This window comes from Ochlerotatus camptorhynchus, unplaced genomic scaffold (assembly GCF_037179485.1).
Source record: "Ochlerotatus camptorhynchus isolate MF236.1 unplaced genomic scaffold, CSIRO-AGI_Acam_v1.1 ptg000170l, whole genome shotgun sequence".
Classification (NCBI taxonomy): Eukaryota; Metazoa; Arthropoda; class Insecta; order Diptera; family Culicidae; genus Ochlerotatus; species Ochlerotatus camptorhynchus.
In genome coordinates, this window is record NW_027040660.1 from 1,314,078 (window position 1) to 1,336,673 (window position 22,596).

Here is a 22,596-nt window from a genome sequence, read left to right on the forward strand (position 1 = left end):
AACGTACCACGAAAAGGTGATCTACCCACGTTACGGGGCCAGCAACAACTTAGTTGAAGATCACTTTTCCATAAAATGTAAGGAACAAAAGTTATTAACGATTCAAGTCACTGATGTCTTATAATTATGCTCTATCAACTGCTCAGCAGGCAACATTGGTGTTTCTGGCACCCAATGTCGTTTTGTTGTCGGGTCAATTTAGTGTTTATGCCGGGTCAACATCGGGTTGGGGTTTAGTAGAAGTCAGGTTGGTGTCGGGTTGACTTAGCTTTTTCGACGGAATGTCAACCAGAGTTCCGTTTATGTATAGGTTACACTCAATGGAATGATATCAAGCATTTCTCAAATGAGAATGATCCATGCCTTCGTCAAATGACTAAGCAACTGATATCACCCATTCGAAGGAGGTCCCCTTTGATAGCGAACAGCTGCTTTTCTCATTTTCATCAACAATGTTCAATTGATTTTGAGAATTTACAGCACTGATTGCTACTGCTAAACGAAACCATTTTCTATAATTTGTTCAATGCAGAATTGTAACGGGTTATATTGGCTATCAAAAAGCAACAGTAAGCGCACCGAGAAACGTTAAATCTAGCGAGTTATTAACAAAAGAGAAAATCGACAAAGAGAATCGATCATCGCGTATTTACCCTTATACATGCTCACTGTCGAAATATTCCATCACCATATTTCTTCTTCTTCTTCTTCTTCTTATTCTTCTTCTTCTTCCTCCTCTTCTTCTTCTACTTCGAATTTCAAGCTTATTGCCTATAGCAAATTAGCAAAGACAACAAATCAAGAAGACTGGCAACTTTGCCAGAATCCAAGCGGCAGATACAGTAGCGCTGCGCTTGAGTGAAGGTGGAAGCAACGCATAGAAAAATGAGCAAACACACAAACCCTTCTTCTGAGGATGTAATCTTTGCTATCAAGTTCGTTCGAAGCATTTACCTTTAAGCGGCAGATGACGCGATTGTACCTGTCTTATAGCGTTTGTATGAGAAAATGGAAGTGTTGCCAGTCTTTTTGATTTGCTGTCCTCGATATTAACTTATTACGTGCTCTCAACTTAGTGTTCTAGATGCACTTTCACAGTTATTAATTGAGAGCTTTCGATGCCTGTATCATTTTTGCATTAGTCCAGGAAAGTCGAGAAATTTTCCAACACGAAAAATTCCTAGACCGGACCGGGAATCGAACCCAGCCACCTCCCACGGTATCTTGCTTTGTAGCTGCGCCTTTACCGACTGAGCTAAGGGAGGTCCCAACGGTCCTCTGGATATCCGGAACCACTGGGTCAAATGGTCAATTCCTGAAAGTACCCCTAGAGACCCACGTTTTTTTTTCTAAATTCAATACAATTTAGAGTTGATAAGCAAAGCTGAAATATGCCATCACCATATCGATTCTACTACCGAGTTGCCATAAAACGGTCCTCTGGATATCCGGAGTCACTGGGGAAATTGTCGGATCTGAAGACCCCTATTTTGTGTGTTTGCTCTTCCATTTTTGACAACAAACGTGAGAGTGAATAAAAGGCACAATTCAATAGTTAGCTTAAAGAACAAAACCGTTCGGTAGTTTTGTTTTTCCGTGTACCATCTACGGTAGTGTCCAGATGAAAGGAAAAAGGAATTTCTATTCTTTTAATTTATTTTTGAAGTGACAATTTTAAGTTTTGATGGTACAATTCCCAAATTATTGAAATACAGCCTTGATCAGTCATTAATAATCTATGTATCAGGGGAAACATGCCAGAAGGGTCGAAACGTAAACAATGACTTTGTACGTCGATTTCTCTTGAATGATCACACACCCACGGAATCTGACTACATCAGCTCATAGAACAAACATTGCTCTGTCAGATGATTTAGTTAGTTTGAGTGGGTGTGTTGTCATTCGTAAGAAACCGACGATCCAAGTCATTGTTTACGTTTCGAGTTAGACCCTTCTGACATGTTTCCCCTGATATATATAAATGAAATTCTGTCTGTCTGTCTGACCCTTCTAGACTCGGAAACTGCTGAACCAATCGGCGTGAAAATTTGTATGCAGGGGTTTTTGTGGCCGGGAAAGGTTCTTATGATGGTGCGAGACCCCTGCCTCCTCTGTAGGGGGGAGCTCTCATAAAAATGGAACAGAAAAATATAGCATGCTTTTTTTAATCGGCGCATACACTCAAGCTAATATTGAATCCTGAGCAAGGCCGGGCACACTCAGCTAGTTCCTTATAAACAAAAGGAGTAGTTCAGTGACTTTCTGGGCGGAGGTTTATAAGATTTAAACACGGTTTTCATTAGGTCTATAATGTATTCCACATACATGGGTTTTAAATAGTTTTCGTCCCCATCTACCCACAAAAAATGGCTTGAACATCAAATATAAGAGTGGATTGCTTGCATCTTCTGCATTTTTTTCTAATTGCACATGTAATAGCAGCTCAGTCGGTAAAGGCACAGCTACAAAGCAAGACCATGCTGGAGGTGGCTTGGTTCGATTCCCGGTTCGGTCTAGGAATTTTTCGGGTTGGAAAATTTCTCGACTTCCCTGGGCATAGAAGTATGATTGGACTTGCCACACAATCATATCAATGCAAAAATGGTACAGGCATCGAAAGCTCTCAATTAATAACTTTGGAAATGCATCTAGAACACTAAGTTGAGAGTACGCAATAAGCTAATATGCGATATGCAATAAGCTTGAAATGCGAGGAAGAAGAAGAAGAAGAAGAATAGCAGTTCTAACAATGGATTGTAGCGTAATTGTTCCAGAATCAATGTTTTAATGAGATAATGTTCTAGCCACAGTGCATTTGGGGAATCAAGCTTTGTTCAAAAATTGAGCTTTTTTTTTAAAAATATAGGATTATTAAAAAAAAACCTTCCGACGACAAAATTATAGACACCGATAAAACATGACCAATTATGCATACATTTTATGCAAATCTGTTGCATGTGACAATGATCAATGAAGTCAATCTCTCTTATACGCTACGGTCAGCAAAAGGATCTATTCGCAAATTTTGCAAACAATAACACAATTGATGTAGGTATCATTCAAATCGTTTCGGTAGCTCGTGTCCAATCTGAATCCGACGTGAAACAGTGCCTTCTAATGTGACAGTTTTATCCAAATTGTACCGTGTATCACGTCACGGCCGAACATGTGCCACACATTGATTCCTACATGTACATATATGGATAGATATTTACCTTGCTGTTCGATGCGCTCGTTGTTCGGATCGGTCCAGCTGATGAATGCCACGGCGAACCAATTACCCGGATGTGGTCCATCTATGCTCAGCCGTCGCGTTATGCTGTCGGATTTGAATTGTAAATTATGTATCTCGAATCTGTTGGGGCGACAGAGATAGGAAGGGAGAAGCAGAAAAACAACGAAACGATGAATTAGCGGAATATTATTAGGTTTCAGTCTCTCATGGGGAGTTGCTACAATGTTGGGGGTACGATTTGGTTGCTTTGCAAATCAGATATGTATCACGCTGAGCTACATGACTATGAAGCAGATTAGCATTTTTTAGCGACAGTTTAAAGCGATTGTAGCTTTTACACGACTTTCAGCTTAACAAATGTGAGTTCAGATTCAATCGTCCTAAATAAATATTTCCACAGAGGAGAATCTCAAACAATATCACAATGTAATTGCCCTTCTTCATTCGTATCTTCCGACACTTACGCCTGTCAATCACGAAACTCTCTGTAAATGACAGTTACAAAACAAGATGCCTTTCAGTACTACAGGAGGGCTTCATCGTACTGTTTCTCGATTGTCTCAACAAGCTCCACCTAGATACTTCCGTCTCGGCAAAGCTCACATTCACCGTTTGTTCATTCGTCGTATACCTAAATACATGTAGTCAAAACAGCTCAATTCAAGCTGAACCTGCTGTCACCTATCCCCCCCCCCCCTTCCATGTTCCCTTACTTTTTTATTTACGTGAGCTTTCCTCTCGTTCTGAGTGAAGTACTACCGTACCGTGTACCTACCGAGAGCTGGCTAAGACCTCCTTCATGTCAATCTCGTTTCGTGGATGGGCTCTCGCTGCAGAAGTCTGCCCACCACCGCCCCCAGTAGGCACGATCTGACACGACTGGAAGAGTATGAGTATGCAAACAGTTTTCCCGTGCCACTCGTTTTTGATATTTTGCTACCCCGCTCGGTCGTACCACCCAACTCGCCCGCTTTTACCACGCTTTGAGAATTAGGGTGGTTCAAGTTTTCCCATTTTGCACTACACAATGTAGTCGATTGCAAAGCGGTTTTTGTCTGATTTTGACTGACGATCTGCTGGCATGATCACTGATTTGTTTATCAGTCGAATAATCACAATAGAAGGCTGATCATGACCGTCACTTTTCCTATATAATTTCATAGTGCTGAAAAAGTTTGAACCACCCTACTGAATGTGCTTTCCATAGCGAGCGCTCTCCTTTCATCGCCAGAGATATGGAAAACTGCAGAACGAAAATATAATAAACTGGTACAAAATAACATTACCATTGGATGATACGTTTCCACCACCAGAACCACCAGCACCGGAGAGACCAATGCCAGCGGAACTTTATGAATGTTTTTCCTACATCGAACAAGACTGGTGCGAAGAGCGTTCCCAGGAGATTGCTGCAACCACGCAAAAGTCCACCACAGCCGGAGGAACGCAACAATGTCTGATTTGTTGTATGGGCGAAAAAAAGTAGGGGTGTATGAAATGTAGGTAGGTAGGTTTACCTGAAAGTTGCTTGGTGCAGTCGTGGAAATGCTTGCTGAATTTGTTACGTAACTTCGGCTGAATGGCTGACAGTTGACAACGACTGTTCGGAGCAGGAGAGGAAGGTGAATTTGATCGAAGCCAGGTTAAGGGTGAGTGTTGTTGGGTACTTTTTCGATCGAATGACAGTGATATGGAAACCTCGGGACGAGTAACTACAGGGGCGTTGCAGGCAAGAGCGTAGCCAGGCTTATATTTCAATGAAAGAGATGTTTGCCACAAAAACAACCTCCAAAACTTTCAGACCTACCCTAATAAAAATAACCATAAAAGAGAGCTTAACGACGTGGGATAGTTTACACATTCGGGATACAGTTCGTTTATGATATTTGTTTATTAGGGTAGTCCAGGATCTTCAATTCTATCTACGTCCATAATCTCAAATATAAATTCTTAGTAAGGAGTAAGGAGCTCGGTGACTCAGTGGGGACCGTTTTTGCTTACTGAACCCAGGCTTTTTATAGATTTGTTAGAGTCGAAGTGCAAACAAACGGTCACATAATTTATCATGGTGATTTTAGATCTGCTACCTTTTCCACAAACACAAATTTCTTTCCCATGATAGATGTAGACATGTAGAGGTTTTTCGGTCTCTAGTTGCTACGTTTGTCATATTATCGATTCTTTCCTTCCCCGATGACTGTACGGACGTGGACGGGATGCATCGTAACATGCACTCGGACAATGGATTGCCAATCCCAAGCATAATTCATTTGGATCTTAGTGTAAATTTGGCTGGATCTGGTCAATCGCGGAGTTTTGAATTTTGAGTTAAGTTGAAAATGCTTATATATTTTTGGAGGTTATGTTAGATGCATCACTCGCGAGTGAGAGACTTGAGCCGATTGTAGTGGTATAGGATACCATAGTAGGGTGGGGCTTATTTTCAAAAATCGTTCATGTTCGCTCGGGACATGTTTTCTCATGTGGTAAATGATTATTGGAACAGTTTAGGTAAGATATAAAAACTGAGCTTTTTTCGTTGACATTTAGAGGTGGCGTAAGGTGCCTAAGTCCAAAATGTTGAACGATGCACTTTTTTTCTAATATAAAATATGCTTCTATTAGTAAAATGTGATTTTGTGACCCTTAAGGACGCTAATTTTGTCCAATTTGACAGTTTGGAGTCTAGGTCAGGCCATTTGACACTGTTGGACTGTTTTTGGCATAATATTTTTCGATCTCTTTGACGTTTTTGGGCCATGTTTGGGGTTTTTTGGACCACTTTTTGAACTTTTTTGTTAATGTTTGGTGTTTCCTGGTCATTTTTGAGTTTCAAAGTCAGTTTTGACGTCAGGCTGGTTTTAAGTCTCGGCAATTCCGACAATTTTGGACCATATTTCTTATTTTTGAAAATTTTAGAACCATTTTTGACGCCATTTTACAGGACCAGTTAGACATTTTCGCACCATTTTTGGCATTTTTTTTAGAAGTTTTGGAAACTGTGGGCTATTATGACGTTTTTGGTTCATGTTTTTCCGGGTTTAGGACAATTTTAACGTTCAATGAGAATAGTTGTGTTCAAGATTATTAAAAAAGTTGTCTGGTGCCATATTAGTGCTTTTAAAGCCTGTGATAATAGGCTGAGTGAAGTGGTGTCGTGACGTCGGTGTTTTCAAGATTGAAGGCCCAAGAGCAATGTGGGCGGAAGCGGAACGAAAACGGAAAGTTTGACAGTTGTCACAAATGACATCAACATGCCTTACCGAAGTCGAATTGCTTCGAACTAGTTTTCAATCCGACAAGTAGGCTTATTCAGATCGGGCTTTTCCGCTGCCGCTGCCGTTCCGCTCCCACTGTCATTGCGCTTGGACCTTCAAGGGTGTCATTCTAGCGTTTTGAGGCCATTTTTGCGATGTTTCTGGGAACACTTTTTAAGGTGTCAAACCATTATTTTTTTCGAGTGTCAAATCGCCTTTAATGAATTTTTCTCAATTCTCAAGTCCTCACCAACTGGCAACAAAACTGGAATGATGTGATTTTGGAAGATGGCTGCATAATATTATCCCACAGATGTCAAACAAACCATGGTTTAAAGGGTTGGGCATGGACCGTGACTTTATTCGCGTCATGTCTAGGCTCATTCCAATCACTTTTCGTAAGACTCAAATCTCTATCGGGTTGGGCTGTGGAGACGGTTACCACGACATCGAGCATGTTGTTTGGTCTTGTACTTTATACTGTGTTGCCAGAGAATCCGTTAGGCCCCGAAAAAAAACCTGCTCAGAGAGAGAGAGACGTTCTGGCTAGCCGCGATCTCGAATATAGGAAATTGATTTACAATTTTCTAAAACGGATCGATCTAAAAATTTTTGATTATTTAGTAGTTTTTTTTTTTTTAAATTGATGTGTCAGTGTTCTCACCGTTCACCCAAGATAGGCCATTTTTTGTGTTTCGTTTTAGTTGTCCCATAAATCGTCCATTCACTTTTCGAGATTCAGAGCACTTGCCTGCCACTGCAGTGCTTCCTCCACGTTCATTAACCGATGCAACGGCGACGGAGATTAAAACGACAGTTGATCCCCATGTTCCTTGTTCCAAGTCCACGTCCAACCTGTTAGCCCAAAATTAGCCCTTTACTTCGAGTAAACCACGAGTAATCAGCTCTATTCTACTAACTTTGATCATAAGAAATATTGTTAATATATATTTATACTAGCTGAGTGTGCCAGGCCTTGCCTTGCAGACAGACAGACAGACAGACAGACAGACAGACAGACAGACAGACAGACAGACAGACAGACAGACAGACAGGACAGACAGGACAGACAGGACAGACAGGACAGACAGGACAGACAGGACAGACAGGACAGACAGGACAGACAGGACAGACAGGACAGACAGGACAGACAGGACAGACAGGACAGACAGGACAGACAGGACAGACAGGACAGACAGGACAGACAGGACAGACAGGACAGACAGGACAGACAGGACAGACAGGACAGACAGGACAGACAGGACAGACAGGACAGACAGGACAGACAGGACAGACAGGACAGACAGGACAGACAGGACAGACAGGACAGACAGGACAGACAGGACAGACAGGACAGACAGGACAGACAGGACAGACAGGACAGACAGGACAGACAGGACAGACAGGACAGACAGGACAGACAGGACAGACAGGACAGACAGGACAGACAGGACAGACAGGACAGACAGGACAGACAGGACAGACAGGACAGACAGGACAGACAGGACAGACAGGACAGACAGGACAGACAGGACAGACAGGACAGACAGGACAGACAGGACAGACAGGACAGACAGGACAGACAGGACAGACAGGACAGACAGGACAGACAGGACAGACAGGACAGACAGGACAGACAGGACAGACAGGACAGACAGGACAGACAAGACAGACAGGACAGCTTCGGGAAAGTTTTGAAAAATGCAGGGCAGCCCACGAGCGTCCGATTTTTTGGGAATATTGGAAAAATTCCTAAAATTTTAAGCCTATTTTGAGAAGTTCATAGATCAATAAAAAAAATGCAAGAACTTTGCAGATGTTTCTAGAACAAGGTCCACAAACCTTCAAAGAATTTGGGAGTCACGAACATCAGGAAAAATGAGGGATCTTCAATGAAGTTCCAAGAGTTTAAAGAAAATTTTGAAAAAATAATCTCCGTTAACATCAGAAAAATTTCGGAAATCATCAAAAAGTTCTGATAATTTTATGTAAATTCCTAAAATTTCAAGAAAGTTTCGAACACTTCTGGATAGCCCTGAAAACTTCAAAAGCGTCCAGAACTACGTGAAAGTTTTAAGATCCTTTATATTAGATTCCGATCGTTTCTGGACGGTTCCATAAATTTCAGGAAAAAATTCAAGAGCCGTTCCAATAAATGTAGGAAAATTGCAGGAATTGAACGGCGAATGTGCGAATGGCGAAGTTACGTGAACTTTGAGGTTGTTCTGAGAACTTCAAGTTAGTGCCATCAATATGAGGAAGATTTCGGGAGCTTCAGGGAAGTGCAGAGAGCTGCAGATACATTTCAAGAAGTTGATGACAGTTTCATTTAATATTCAGGAAAATAGCGAGAAATTTTAAGAAATACCAAAAATTAAAGATATTTCAGAGAGCATCAGGGAAGTTAAAAGAATTCAAGAAAATTTTCGAGCAGGGGAAATGGATGTACTACATCATTGGCCTAAATACCCCTAGTTTGGGCCCATACCAAAAATATCCATTAGTACCGTCCCAATGACGCGTAAAGATAAAATGGATAAATAGCAGATTTTTAGCGATGGGCCCAATCTTAGATCCATAGGCCAACATTAGAACCATTTCCCCTAGTTCCGATAAATTCAAGGAAGTGCAGCAAACTTTGGGATGTTAAGGGATTTTCAGGGCAGTTTAATTGATTTCAGAGAAATTCCAGAACAATGAAATCTTCAGGATAGATTAAGAACTTCTTCTTCTTCTCAATCTGTTTTTCGCATTTCACAAGATTCTAGTAGCAAGGTAGACAACCAGTGCCAGAAGGTTATAGAACCATCAAGAATTTTTGAATCTATTGATGATTCAGACACCAGTTCAGATGATGGAAGTGAAAGCGAAGAAGATGAATCCGAGATTAAAATGAACAAGGAAGGTACGGAAAGCCCATAATTCGCCATACGCCGAAGCAAGCGGTTTCAAGAGAAACAGATGCAGAAAGAGAGGAAGATTGAAGACACACAAGGTGAATTCTCAGCTGTATCATTCATTGAAGATATTCCTCAAACAATCCCACAGTTGAAAAAAAGGGATGACTGGCAAAAATGGAAAGCGGACATTCAAGAGGAACTGGAGGCATTAGAGGAAAACAACACGTAGAGTTTGGTGGACAGTATACCCACAGGATTCAAATCGATCAATTCCATGTGGATATTTGGTATCAAAGATGGTGAAAGCACTAGACGATATAAGGCAAGGCTGGTTGCTAAAGGATGCTCGCAAAGATTTGGGTTTGATTATAATGAAACTTTTGCGCCACTGTGAGAAATGTGCTTGTGATGTAAAGACAACATTTCTTAATGAAAATTTAGAAGAAGAAGTTTATGTGAAATTGCCTTGTGACGAAAATGGACAAAGCCGAATTTGTCGTTTGAACAAGAGCCTTTATGGTTTAAAGCAGGCTGGAAGAAGCTGGCACCAATGTTTTGACGAAGTCATGATGAAGCTTGGTTTTTCGAAACTATCGAGTGCTTCCTGCGTTGATATCCTAATTGTTGCTGATGATATGTCGAGAGTTGACTGGATCAAGCAAAAAGAGAAGAGATTCCGAATGAAAGATATTGGAGAAGTCAAGACTTATTTAGGATTAGAGATCGAAAGAAGTGTTGAGAAGAAAGAGATGAGAATTTCTCAAAAGAGCTATATTCAGAAGATTCTATGTCGTTTTGGAATGCAAGATTGCAAACCAGTTGTAACACCCATGGATGCCAATGTGAAATGGGAAACATCTGAAAGCATTAGAACGGAAGAGCCGTATAAAGCTTTATTAGGGTGTTTACAATACTTGGCTTTAATGTCTCGGCCCGATATCAGCGCAGCTGTAAGTATCCTGAGCAGATTTCAAAGTTGTGCATCAGATGGAATGGATTGGATTGAAGAGAATTCTACGATATCTGCAAGGAACAAAAGGTCTATTTCTTCTATACAGTTTTCACGAAAAAGCAAGGGCATTGGAAGGATATGCGGATGCAGATTTCGGAAACAATTTTGAAGATAGAAGATCGAATTCTGGATATCTTTTTCTAGTTTATGGTCCTGGTCTACAAAGCGACAACCCACAGTAAGCTTATCGTCAACAGAAGCTGAACTGATTTCCCTTTGTAATGGAACAAAGGAAGGAATTTGGTTATCTAGTTTAATACGTGAGATAGGAATTGTGTCATGTCCTTTCACAATTTATGAAGATGACATTCCTTGAATTGCATGATGGCATTCGCATTGCTGAAGAACCAAGAGAACACCAGAGAACGAAGCATATTGATATAAAATATATGTTCATTCGAGAGCTTATCCAGACAAAGAAGGTGATTATCCAATACATCAGGAACGAAGATCAACTTGCGGACATCCTCACGAAGCCATTACCAAGGATCACGAATCTACAATTACGAAATTGAGGGGAAGTGTTGAAATACCAATCTTCGTATCATCCTAAGCATATGGTACACCCTAAGCGAGTTGGTAAGGAAAGAGCTACAATAGATTCTGGTGCAAACTGCTGTACAATAGATTCTACTGTAAACTGTTGTACAATAGAATGTGCGCTATATTTTATTGCACAACTGTATAGCCGAACAACGTGCCGTATATGCCTATACGGACAGCCGGAGAGTGTAGAAGAGTTCGGATATTGTGTAAATCGCTACCGGACTATATTCTGTATATAGATATTAATGACTAGATTTCATTTAAATAAATTATCTTTGGAATCGAAACGAAGAGTATTATTAAGATACAATCTATTCGATTAGTTCACGGACCTCAACATATTTAACGTCGGTCTCTGTTCCGAAATCTAGTGCCAATCACCGATGGACTCCGATTGCCATCCATTGACGACAATCGAATGTTCGGGGAGGCAGCTTCCACACCTGGGTAGGATATAGCACCCATCAACACGCATGGGCCGGGAGAATTTTTATGCCTCAGAAAAATCCCACCGACCACGGAGAACTTCAGAATGGTCCGCATATTTATTAGGATCTTTATAGTAGATCCGAGGAATGAAAGATATCCAGATCAGATACGGGAAAACCTGAGAACTTCTTTAAAATGTTGAGCCCTTCAGGGAAGCTGTGCGTATTTTAAGGGGGTTCCATCAACTTCAAGAAAACTGCAGGAACATTAAAAAATTTCTAAAAACTTCAGGGAAGTCATGAAATCTTCAGAGAACTCCAAAGAACTTGAAATAAACTATGGATGCTTTATATAAATTCCAAGAACCTCAGGCAAGTTTGGTCTAGAGATCTTCAGACAAGCAGTCCTTTTAACGTCGGAAAGACCAGAATTTTGGGGAAATTTAAAGATCTGTAAAGGATAGCTTTTAAAAATTCAGGACAGTTCAATGAATTCCAGGAAATTTTGAGAAAATTTAAAGAGTTCTGGCATTTTCAGGGATGTCCAGAGAACTCTTGAAAAAAAGTAAAAAATTTCATACATTTTTTGGGAACATAAAAGAAGTCAAGAAATTTTCAATGAAAATCTTCAGGTGTATAATTTCATGATAACTGCGCGATCTTCCGGGTAGCTTCATGGACATCAGAAATGATCAGAGATCCTCAGTGCAGTTTAACTAACTTAACTAGAAATCCAGGGAATTTCCGAAAACTTCTGCAAAGCTATCAGATCTTCCGAGAAGTTTTAAGATTTTTAGGCACTTTCATTATTCAGGGATGTTCCGTATACGTGATGGATCATCAGAGATCATTATTTAAAATCTGACACCTTTAAGAATTTTCGAGGAATTAAAGAAAATTGTTGAATCGTCAAAGAGCTTCCGAGAGCTTCTTGATAATTTAGGGAATATTGTCAGGGAGTTTTAGGAAAGACTTGTTGATCGGAAATTTATAACAAACCCTTGTCATGAGTAGTTGTTATCGTCGTCGGTGAGCGGTGACGGTGGTGTAGCGGTAAGCGTGATTACCACTAATCCCAGCAGGCCTGGGTTCAATTCCAGTAGGCGCCACCGGGATTTCCTAAGGCATCACGCCTTCCTTCGGAAGGGAAGTAAAGTCGTTGGTCCCCAGTTCATGAGTTGATGAGTCGATAGGTAGGGTCCAGGTGTGGGAGCTGCCTCCCTGGCGACGGTATCATTGGTGCTCAGCACGGAAAACAAGATCGACGGAAAACAAGATCGACGGAAAACATATCAAGGAAAAAATCGTCGTCGGTGTAGTCGCCGCCGGGACCGAAATCTAGTAACAAGAAGTTGAACGGGAACTTGATCGTAATTATTTTCATAAGGAGCTCGGTGACCTAGTGGTGACCGATTTTGCGTACGGAGCAGAAGACCGTGGGTTAAGACTTAAGCTCCTTCGCGCCATTGAATCTGTAAGACATCAGTTCAGCATATCGTTTACCAAAACGAATCCTGCTGCAATCCCAACCCTTTTATCCAACATCCCAGTGATTTATCGTGGAAGTGCAGTTCTGGTAATAGTTTCAGTGACAGAGCACTAAACAGCATTCAGAAAACAGAAAGATTCTTGGATGCTGTAACATTGTTCAAAGGTTCCTGAATCATCAGAACTGAACAAACTAAACGAAGCAATCCAATTAGGGCTGTTAGAAAACCGGTGAACAAGCTCCACATTCCACCTAGTCTAATCCACTTCACATAAAAACAATCCAAGGTAGGTGAAAGTCCATGGCTTTGCTTCCATCTCTCGGACCATATAATTTTAAAAAAAGTGTCAGGTTTAAAAATTTGGTCCGTTGGCATTTTCTCTCAAATCCAATATCGCAAAATACATAATAGAAATTCTCCTAGCCACAGCCTTGGCCTACCATGAAGCAACACACAATCCTTCAAGTCCCCAATGGCTCCTGTCTGCATTCCTCTCACTACACGTTGGGTGGACTACACAGCAAGTCAGAAACAGCCGTGTTCAAACATGTAGGTGGTACCCACGCATACGGTATCTATCTGTACTTCTACGATGCTCCTCCGCTCATAGACGTTAGGAAAGTCCTATGAGATACGGCAAGCAAACGAAGATATGATCAGAACAGCGCTATATACACACACACATACAAGTGGAGGAGGCTGCACCGTGCCATAATGGTACTCAACGATGTCGTCGGGATATCTCAACCCCACCTCCCGGAGATATCTTCCGCCCGGCATTTCTTTATCATCATCATCATCAGCACCAGCATGAACCGAGCGGATTCCGATTGTGTAGCAACCGGAGCCAGCAGATGCAGCACCACCAGCTCGTGGGTGGTGTGAGAGCCTTTTTTGATATTCATAGGATTTCGCCTTTTTCTTGTGTGCGCCTTTATGATTCGATTTGCTTTGGCCGGTCTGCCATGGATGGGACTCGCTTTCGTTTTGTGCATTGTTGTTAGTTGTCACGGTGTGGAGGTAGTGTCAATCTATTTTGCTTTTTCTTTTATTTTTTTCCATTTTCTCTTCATTTTCAGCCTCCCACACGAGTGCGCTTCTATTCGGAACCGTTTGTAGGTTAGTTGTTCCCCTTGTTCTGGTATGTAGGTACCTTCCTCCCTCCAGTCACCGACGCTGCCGGGATTCAATTGTTGATAATATTGTTTCCGATGCGAAATCAGGAAAATATATTCTCTGCTTTGAAATGGTAATGCCTCGAAATGGAAAGCAGTGTCAGTAAAGCTGTTTATTTTCATCTGGCAAGCAATGGCATTTGCGTGGCTTCAATTGGGAGATAAATATTCATGGAAAGCATAGGCGCAGATTGAAGAAATATATTGTTTCGAAAAAATACACCTACAATCTACAAAATGGTTCTTCTACAACAATATATGCTACATGCTATGACAGTAAATGGCAAGAACAATGAAAAATTTCCCAATTAATAAAGTGTAGACCTAACAAATGTAACGCATTGTGGTCAATCATAGTCAAATATGATTAGCTTTCTCTGTTCTAGATAAAGTTAAGGGTTGAGTCCAAAGCACGACCGAATTGTTGACGTAGAACTACGAGATTATTTTGCTGTTCCATTCAGTAATATATAAGTGACAAACTGAATGGTTAAGAAATTTAATTGAAAATTCGAAACCCTTGATATTTGTCCCTTGGAACTTTCATTAGAATTCACTTAAAATTATCTTTCTACTTCCCTCAGAATTCAATACCCTCGGAATTTCTTTGAAGTTCTCATAAGAACTCTCTTTACATTCTTCTCGAAATTCATTTAGAATATCCATTTGAAATTAACTTGTAATCTCCTTTACAATTGTCATGCAATTTCACACAGAACCAATTCTACTTTGAACTTAAACAATCGACTTGGCGTTTTAGTCAAAACTGTATAAAAATTCTTCCAAAAACTCCATTGGAATTTTTATCTTACATACCTTCTTATCTATAGAATTCATTCTAAAATTTCCTCTAAATTCCTTAGGAATTTTCATCAAAATTATCGAATAAGTTCTTCAAAGTGATTGTATCCGGAACATCTAGTAGTTGAGAGGATTATTATTTTCCAAAGAAGGGACGAAGTATATTTTTTCCAGGTTCATCATTGAAATTCTCAGACTTCTACAGTTTTTTTTTTAGAATTTCCGGCTTTTTCCCGATTTCCCAGCTTACTGGTCACCCTGTGTCCAGTTTACAATAGGTCTTATCCATCTGAATAACATTACTAGAGATATGAGTAACCTACGTAATAGTGACTCACTTTCTGAATAAGATTCGTTTCCAGCGAATGTAGACTGCCTTTTGAATCAAATGTTACTAGCGCTGCATGGTGGGTGAATTCTGAACTAAGAGGCCAATCATGCGATAGGTATTGTCCATCCGAATAACATCACTGAATACAGAAACCCGCTTTCTGGTCGTACTGTCAAGTTAAAACATGGAATTTGATGCAAATTGCACACTGAGCATGACTATCCAATATCCAATTTCTAGCCGCGATGGCAAGCTAAATACATTGAAAACGAATATACTCAGAGAATGAGTCTCTTTTACTGATTCGTATGGAGAATTTTTGGACGTAGGACTGTGCCTTTAATTTCTATACTGGGGGTCACATTAAAAAATCAAAATTCAGACATGTAACGAAAAATCCCAAACACGGACGTAACGATAGAGCGCAAATCGAACAGACGACACATTGCTCACCGCTCGGTTGACCACTCACCATTTAACCAATGAATGGAAGGGAGGAGAGATGCAGCGGTAATAAAAACGCTTGCCAAATCGTTTTCTCCGTCCACATCCCCAAAGGGATATTCTGTAAACTAGTTGAAAAACGCAAATATTAAATTAGAATATCAAATTAAACAAAGATGAAGAGCCAAGTAGGCTAATCAATTAAAATGATAAATCAATGTACTACCATAATCAACAGAAATAAACATAATTTTACTAGGGTTAACCACCCCATTTCCGGCCTATTGAGCACAACCCGCACTTAGTCTTTCTTAATCTAGCGCAGCTTAGCACCAAACGGAATGTTATTATTACTGATGGCTTCCAAATTTATTTACCTTTTCGTACGTACCATAAGATTTGATAAAGAGCAACCAATCGTTGAGATATTGTCAAAAGTCTAACACTGCTTCTAGACGCCAAACTCGGCCTACGGATTCTAAACTCGGCCTAACGCATTGAAACGCCATTGAAATGCCAATGAATTCACTTCGGCCTATCGGATGAAGATAAAAATTGGTTCTGTCGGAGCGATTCTTTTGGTTTTGGAAATAATGTGTGCAAACCAGCACGCATCGCACCAATACGAAGACGATGACGAATGCACCCACATTGACTGGAGGTAATGTTTCCCGCAATAGGCAGCATGACTGGGCCGCCAGCATCCGATCGGCATGCAACTTGCACTGGTGTGAAAGAGTCAAGTAGTGCTAGTTGTTCTTTTACAACAATCCAATTCAATGCTGGTCGGAGCCGATGTCAATTATACAAGGTCTGGCTCAACCGGCTTATAAGTATTAGTGAAATGTTGAAATGTTTAGTAGTGCTCGTATTTCATCGCAATGTTTATCTTTTTACACGAAACAGCTGTTTTCTGTGACGAAACGTCTGCCATTCGCATTATGAAATGTTGTGCTGCCGGGACATCGTCATTCGCTTGCTCAGCAATGTTTACAACATGTTTGCTTTTAACACCAGCAAGCTGCCTGTTGTTCCAGACCTTGAATGATTGACATCGGGTCGGAGCACGTCTTGGTCTGGTGTGAATTCTGCCATATACTTACAATTAGGAACGCTCTGTCGAAAAATTCTTCAAAAGGGAGGGGCCTAATTAGCTATTAGGGGGGCCTCATAGCCTAGTCAGTAAAGGCACGGTATTATCAAGCCGGAGGCGGCGGGTTCAATTCCCTGTCCAGTCGAGGGAATCTTTCGGGTTGGAAAGTTTTTCGACTTCCCTGGGCATAGAGTATTATGCAAGTATAAAACAGACTGTAATTCAGTGAACGTGATCAGTTGCAATTCCATTAGCTGTGGGGACAGTCGTCACAACTAATTTGAAAGTCCCAGCTGAGTTTGACTACATTGACCACCTGCGTACTGCTGCTCCCAGGAAAGCCAACTGAGCACGATGTCTCTGGAGATACCCAAGTACACCAGTTTGTTCGCTTGGATCCAAAATGGCAGTTTCATTTGTAACGGACATGGTCACCACAAATTTGGTAGGATCCTGAAGGACGCGGACATCGGAGGCTCTCACCATCTTTTGTACGTTCCACTGCAGTCGTTCCGTTAGGCTGACTACAACGTTGATCACCTGCAATACTTCAACAGCTATGCAATGGTGTAAGCACGCCATCCCGAAAGTACCAGCATGTAAATATCTGGGATCTCAAATGGCCTTTTTCAGGGTCACTATATTTCTACGCTACAGAATTTATTTTAAAAACCTCTAGATCGTGGGATTTTCAAATATTTTAAAGAACTAAGATCAAACACGTTTGTTCCGTTCACTCACAGCTTTTGCACTACATATTCCAGATCTTAAATGTAAAGTACTCATCGCCTATTTCGCTTACCATCGGCCTATACTTACTGATATAGGTAAGTAGTAATATCAACCGTTGGAAACTAATGATTTTAAATTGGCTCACTACTTGACTAGCCTATTGGTCCCAAGCAAATCGATTAACGTACCCCATTGTAGTCAAAATTCTAGTACTACACTATATTTGTTTTGATTCGCTATGAAATTTGACAGGTAAAATGAGGGGTTCGTGGATTTTCCTATGTTTCGAGGGGTGCATCGGTAAGCTTGGGACCAAAGATAGTACCAGAGCTGAGCCAAAAAGTTGAGCACGTTTCTTCGGGACCTGCTGGTCTTAGAGTTAACTATATGGTAATATTCAGAATTTAATGTCACAAACAAACTTTTAAAATTACAGGTATCAATAATCACTATTTTTATCAGCTACACGGTAGCTGTTCCAAACGATCAAAAAAAACCAGAAAAAGCAAATAACGGCCCTTGTCAGGGCCACTATTCGAAAAACAATCGGTCCTTTTCAGGGCCACCAATTCAAAAACGGAAAGAGTTAAGATAATAGATTATAGATCAATTAAAAGAACTAAAGGCTCAACATATTTGTTCCGTCCACTAGCGGTCCTACGTCTAGCTTCCGTTTGTGTCCCTAGGGACAGACCCTTATACTTTTCAAATCGTAGGTTACTCATGCGTTGCGCTACGCTTTAAGAAATGTTTTCATACGAATGATTAAAAGTGACTCACAACTGAGTAGAAGCTATTCACTCTCTGAGTTAGTTTCGTTTTCAGTGTGCAACGCAACGAACACCCCTGTATATCACTCAGCAGCCAAACGACGACTGCAGTCAAGCTTTCTATGTTTCGCTAACTTAAGCATTAGGATTATCATTCTATGCCCCTCCTTTATTCTGTATTTAGATGATGTATGTGAATGAACAGCAAAAAAAATATGCTACAATGTCCACGCTGCAGCGAACAAGTTCGAGTTCGACCCGTCCAACGTGCAACGCTGAATGATTATGCGGCTTCAGCTTGTGTTGTTAGCATGCTTGATGGAGCCTCGCTCGTGAGTTTGTAATGAGCCGAGCGTAGCATTTTTTTTGAGGAGTAGAATGCCTACTGCCAAATCATTCCATTGAGCTTCAGAGCGTGTGAGTGAAGGGGGATAAAATGAGAGTGAGGTTTGCTGCCATTCATGTTCATGTTTTCTATCACACGCTCTTACTCTCACTCTGGGTGAACTCTGAGCGAACTCTGAGGTTCTTACGTCGAACAAAAAAGTCATGTGGAGTCTCGAAAAGCGCACCTCACGTCTAATCATACTCTCGCTGAAATTCACTCTCCCTCTCTCTCGAGGAGTTTTTGTTTACTTCTTCCATATTCCTACCGCCACTCACTCGATGTGAATCGCTGGCTAAACTCGCAGTACAAGAGTATTTTAAAACCTCCAGTGAGTTTGAGGAGTTTCATCAAGCCTGGTTGTAAGGGACTAACTTTCTGACGGCTGCGTTAGGGGTGAGCACCTTGCGGTCGAAGAAAATGTATGAGAAATTTGAATGTTTCCATTTTTCTTAATTTTTAGCTATTTCAATACTTAGCAATTATGATGTGTAACACACCACACAAACTTATAAAACTACCAAATCGATCGACATACAAATCATCAAAATCCATTGATTATTGGCCAAGTTGTTAGCATTTAAAGTCTGACAAATTTTCGTTGCATTTCCCTGGATTGGCACCCTTCCCGAAAGACGTAGTCCTACGTAAAAAAATAACTGTGGGAGCGTTTGCGGCGCAGCGGGTAACAATAGCAAGCGCAGCAGCCTCTGCTGAAAAAACACTACACTGTTGTGGTAAGCTACCTTCTACAGTAAGATTGTAACCTATTACTCCTAGACTGACCTGGTTGTTACACTTTGACCCGTCGGCGTAATACTTGGAATGCTCGCTGTATTTGGTGCACAACAGGCTACGGAATATAACTCTAGCGTTTCCGGGATTTTGGTCTTTCTTGAAGATTTTCTCAATCGACCAGTCAACTTTTAGTTTAGCGATGTTAGGCCAGTTGCATTATGGAGAGCTTCATTTGCTGCCTCCCGAAGGTGTAGGTAATTAGACGATGATTTTTCCTTGATACGGCAGTATCTACGGATGAGTGGTTCCGTTAGTAGCAGATTAAGAGGAAGTTACCCTGCTTCTACAACTAGGCTAATTATTGGCGAGGATTGAATTGCTCCACTGGTAATTCTTATCAATTGATTAAAACTGGTCTGGAAGGGATAACATAAGTCCATGTCACATAATTCAATGCCGTTTAACAACTTCCATATACATGTAGCTTCCGCAATCCTCTTTAACGTTATTCTGTTCGCCTTTGATTCTAAAGCTTAGATGTATTGGATTCGTTTCTTCAGTACCTCGATAGTTTTTGCGGCGTGAACAGAGAACTGACCTCTGCGGTTAATCCATATACCAAACAGCCGAGCGGTAGGGATACTTCCATCTTCGATTTTGATATCTATTTGTGCATTACGCCATCTGTGTCTAGTTTTCTGACTGATGTGAAGAATGCACGATTTAGTGTTTTTAGTGCTCTGTGAACTCTTGGAAGGTGTTTTGATGTTGCTATCAGTATTATATCATCTGCATAGACAAGTGCACCAACATTCCGAGGGATCATCTGGGTTAGCCGCAAGTAGAAGAAACAGAGTCACAGCGAGGACCGAGTCTTGGGGGACCCCATTATCCACAGTTCGTTCGGTTGAGGTGATTTCCCCGTAGTTGACACGAAAACTCCGGGCTCGAAGAAAGTCAGCTATACAATTTCGCATTCGATGTCCAACATTTAAGTTTTGAACTTGCTTCAGAATATTGGGTTTGGTCATATGCCTTCTTGATGGAGCAAATGCAGTGTGAGCTTTTTTGGTCGTTCAGCTTCCGTTAAAATTTCCTTCAGATTGGCAAAGTAAGGGAAAGTACAACGACCGGCTCTAAAGGCATGTTGATTAGGATGTAATACATCGTTTTCCTCTAGGAACGTCACAAGCCTACGATTAACCATACGTTCATAAATTTTGACAATACAGCTAAGCAACGTCATGGGGCGGTATCTTTCGGCGTGCTGATGGTCCCCTCCAGGTTTGGGGATTGGTACTACAATTCCTTCTTTCCAACTGCTTGGGAACCTTCTATCCGCCCAAATTACATTATAGCTTCGGAGCATCACTATCTTACCAGCAATTGGAAAATGCTTGATCATAGGAAAGCCAACATGTCCTTTGGCGACATCGATAGCTCGAAGGAACTCTTGTATAGTAAAATCTTGATTAAGAGGCGATTCTTCTTGTGTTTCTTTGGGTATTGTAGTGCTTCCTGACGTGATTGTGGAGCTGTTAGACGATTCTCTGTTGTTCATAGAGGTCGGTAAGGAAATAGTCAGCAAAATGCTCGGCAATTTGCGTTGGTTCCTGGATATAATTTCCGTCGATTGTTAGACCACGTAGTTCGGTTTTTATTTTTCCGTCCAGTCCATGTAAATTGCTCCAAAGAATATCCACAGGAGTGCTAGGATTAAATGACTCACAGCATTTATCCCAAGATTCCTCTTTTGCTCGTGAGATAGCCTTCCTAGTTGCGGTGCGTGCTTCTTGAAAAACTTTCCGGGCGCTTTCCTTCTGTGGGTCACCAGTGGGCAGACGTTTTAGTTTCCTAAGCGCTTTTCAACAAGATTTCATCATTTTTTTTACTAGTTCGTTTATTTACTAGGCTCAGTCGTGTGTGACACGTTGCGGAGCCAAAATCAGTAATGTTTGATTTTACATTTTAAATAGCAGTAGTTCTAGGTTAGTATTGGGTACCAATTACTCGTGGCGGGCTCTAGGTTAATGGGTAACAATTTCGATTGGAAGGAGCTAGGTAGGAAACTGGTACTACTCTCGGACGGTTGACCAAATCCTGGCTGGGCAGGGGCAAGTAGCACAGGAACAGGAGGATAATAAGACTGGGACACAATGGCGGGAAATTGTTTGGAAAGGATGGGATGGTCACATCAAACTTTAACATCAGCCAAACAAAGAAATTCGTAGATCGCTTGCATGTAGGGAAGATCACGTGTTCCCAATACATCTCTTACTTCACGGAAGGGTTGTCTACCTCGGGCCACTAGGGTATCCAATAGTCGTGCTTTGGAGGCGTCATTACCCGGGAAATACCCAACTGCGTGATCGATGTCATCATAACCGGTTCTGCACCTACATATATTGCTGTCAACGAGGTTTATTCTATAGAGATGTGCGTCTAGCGAGTAGTGGTTGGACATAAGTCTTGACATCACTCGAATGAATCCCCTACTTACATCCAGACCTTTGAACCACGCTCTCGAAGAAACATTTGGAATAATGGAATGTAACCACCGCCCAAGAGAATTGCTTGTCCAATCGTTAAGCCAACTTAAAAGAGAACTCTGACGTACTAATGGGATAAATTCATCATGTGAAATCCTTCTATCATAAATCTCGCCTTGTTGTGCGCCCACCTTTGCGAGAGAGACTGCCTTCTCATTGCCTGGGATTGAGCAATGTGAGGGGACCCATACAAAGGTAGCCATATATGATCTTTCGCCCAGCAAACTCATCTGCTCCCTTACCTTTGAAAGGGAATGTTCCTTGCAATTTCCTGATTGGGATTGAAGTTTCAACGGCGTTCACGAGAATATTTCCGATGTGCTCGATGGGTACTGCTTCCTCTGAAGGTATGGCTTCTGAAATCTTGCGTTCGAATACGGGCCAATCAGCGTCATTATACAACCCTCATTGGCGGCATTGGAGCTGCGTAGAATCTGCTTGATAACGAACGTGGATAGGAAAGTGATCACTTCCATAGGTGTCATTCTCGATAGACCAGTTAGGCACCCGAAAACCCTCCCTCTCCTAAGGTGTATAAGTGACTTATGGACTGCCCCTCACTTCTCTGAAGAAACCAGGATCCCGGACAGACATCTGGAAAGACCAAGTCGAGTACCCTTAGAATATCATTCAACGAAATTGTATGCAAAACCCTAATGTTTGAATCGTTGCCAATGAGGTTTTTGTACCGATCCAAAACTGATCACTTC

General features: G+C 41.3%; 1 protein-coding gene across 3 annotated transcripts in view; it reads right to left on the minus strand.

The window, feature by feature from the left end:
- The window catches only part of LOC135701628 (uncharacterized), a 326,533-nt gene that overhangs the window by 13,600 nt on the left and 290,337 nt on the right, over positions 1-22,596 (minus strand). For all 3 annotated transcript variants that reach the window (XM_065222475.1, XM_065222474.1, XM_065222476.1), the window contains one exon: positions 3,216-3,355. In XM_065222475.1, the coding sequence (XP_065078547.1) occupies positions 3,216-3,355 (140 nt within the window). The remainder of the gene's footprint in view (positions 1-3,215; positions 3,356-22,596) is intronic.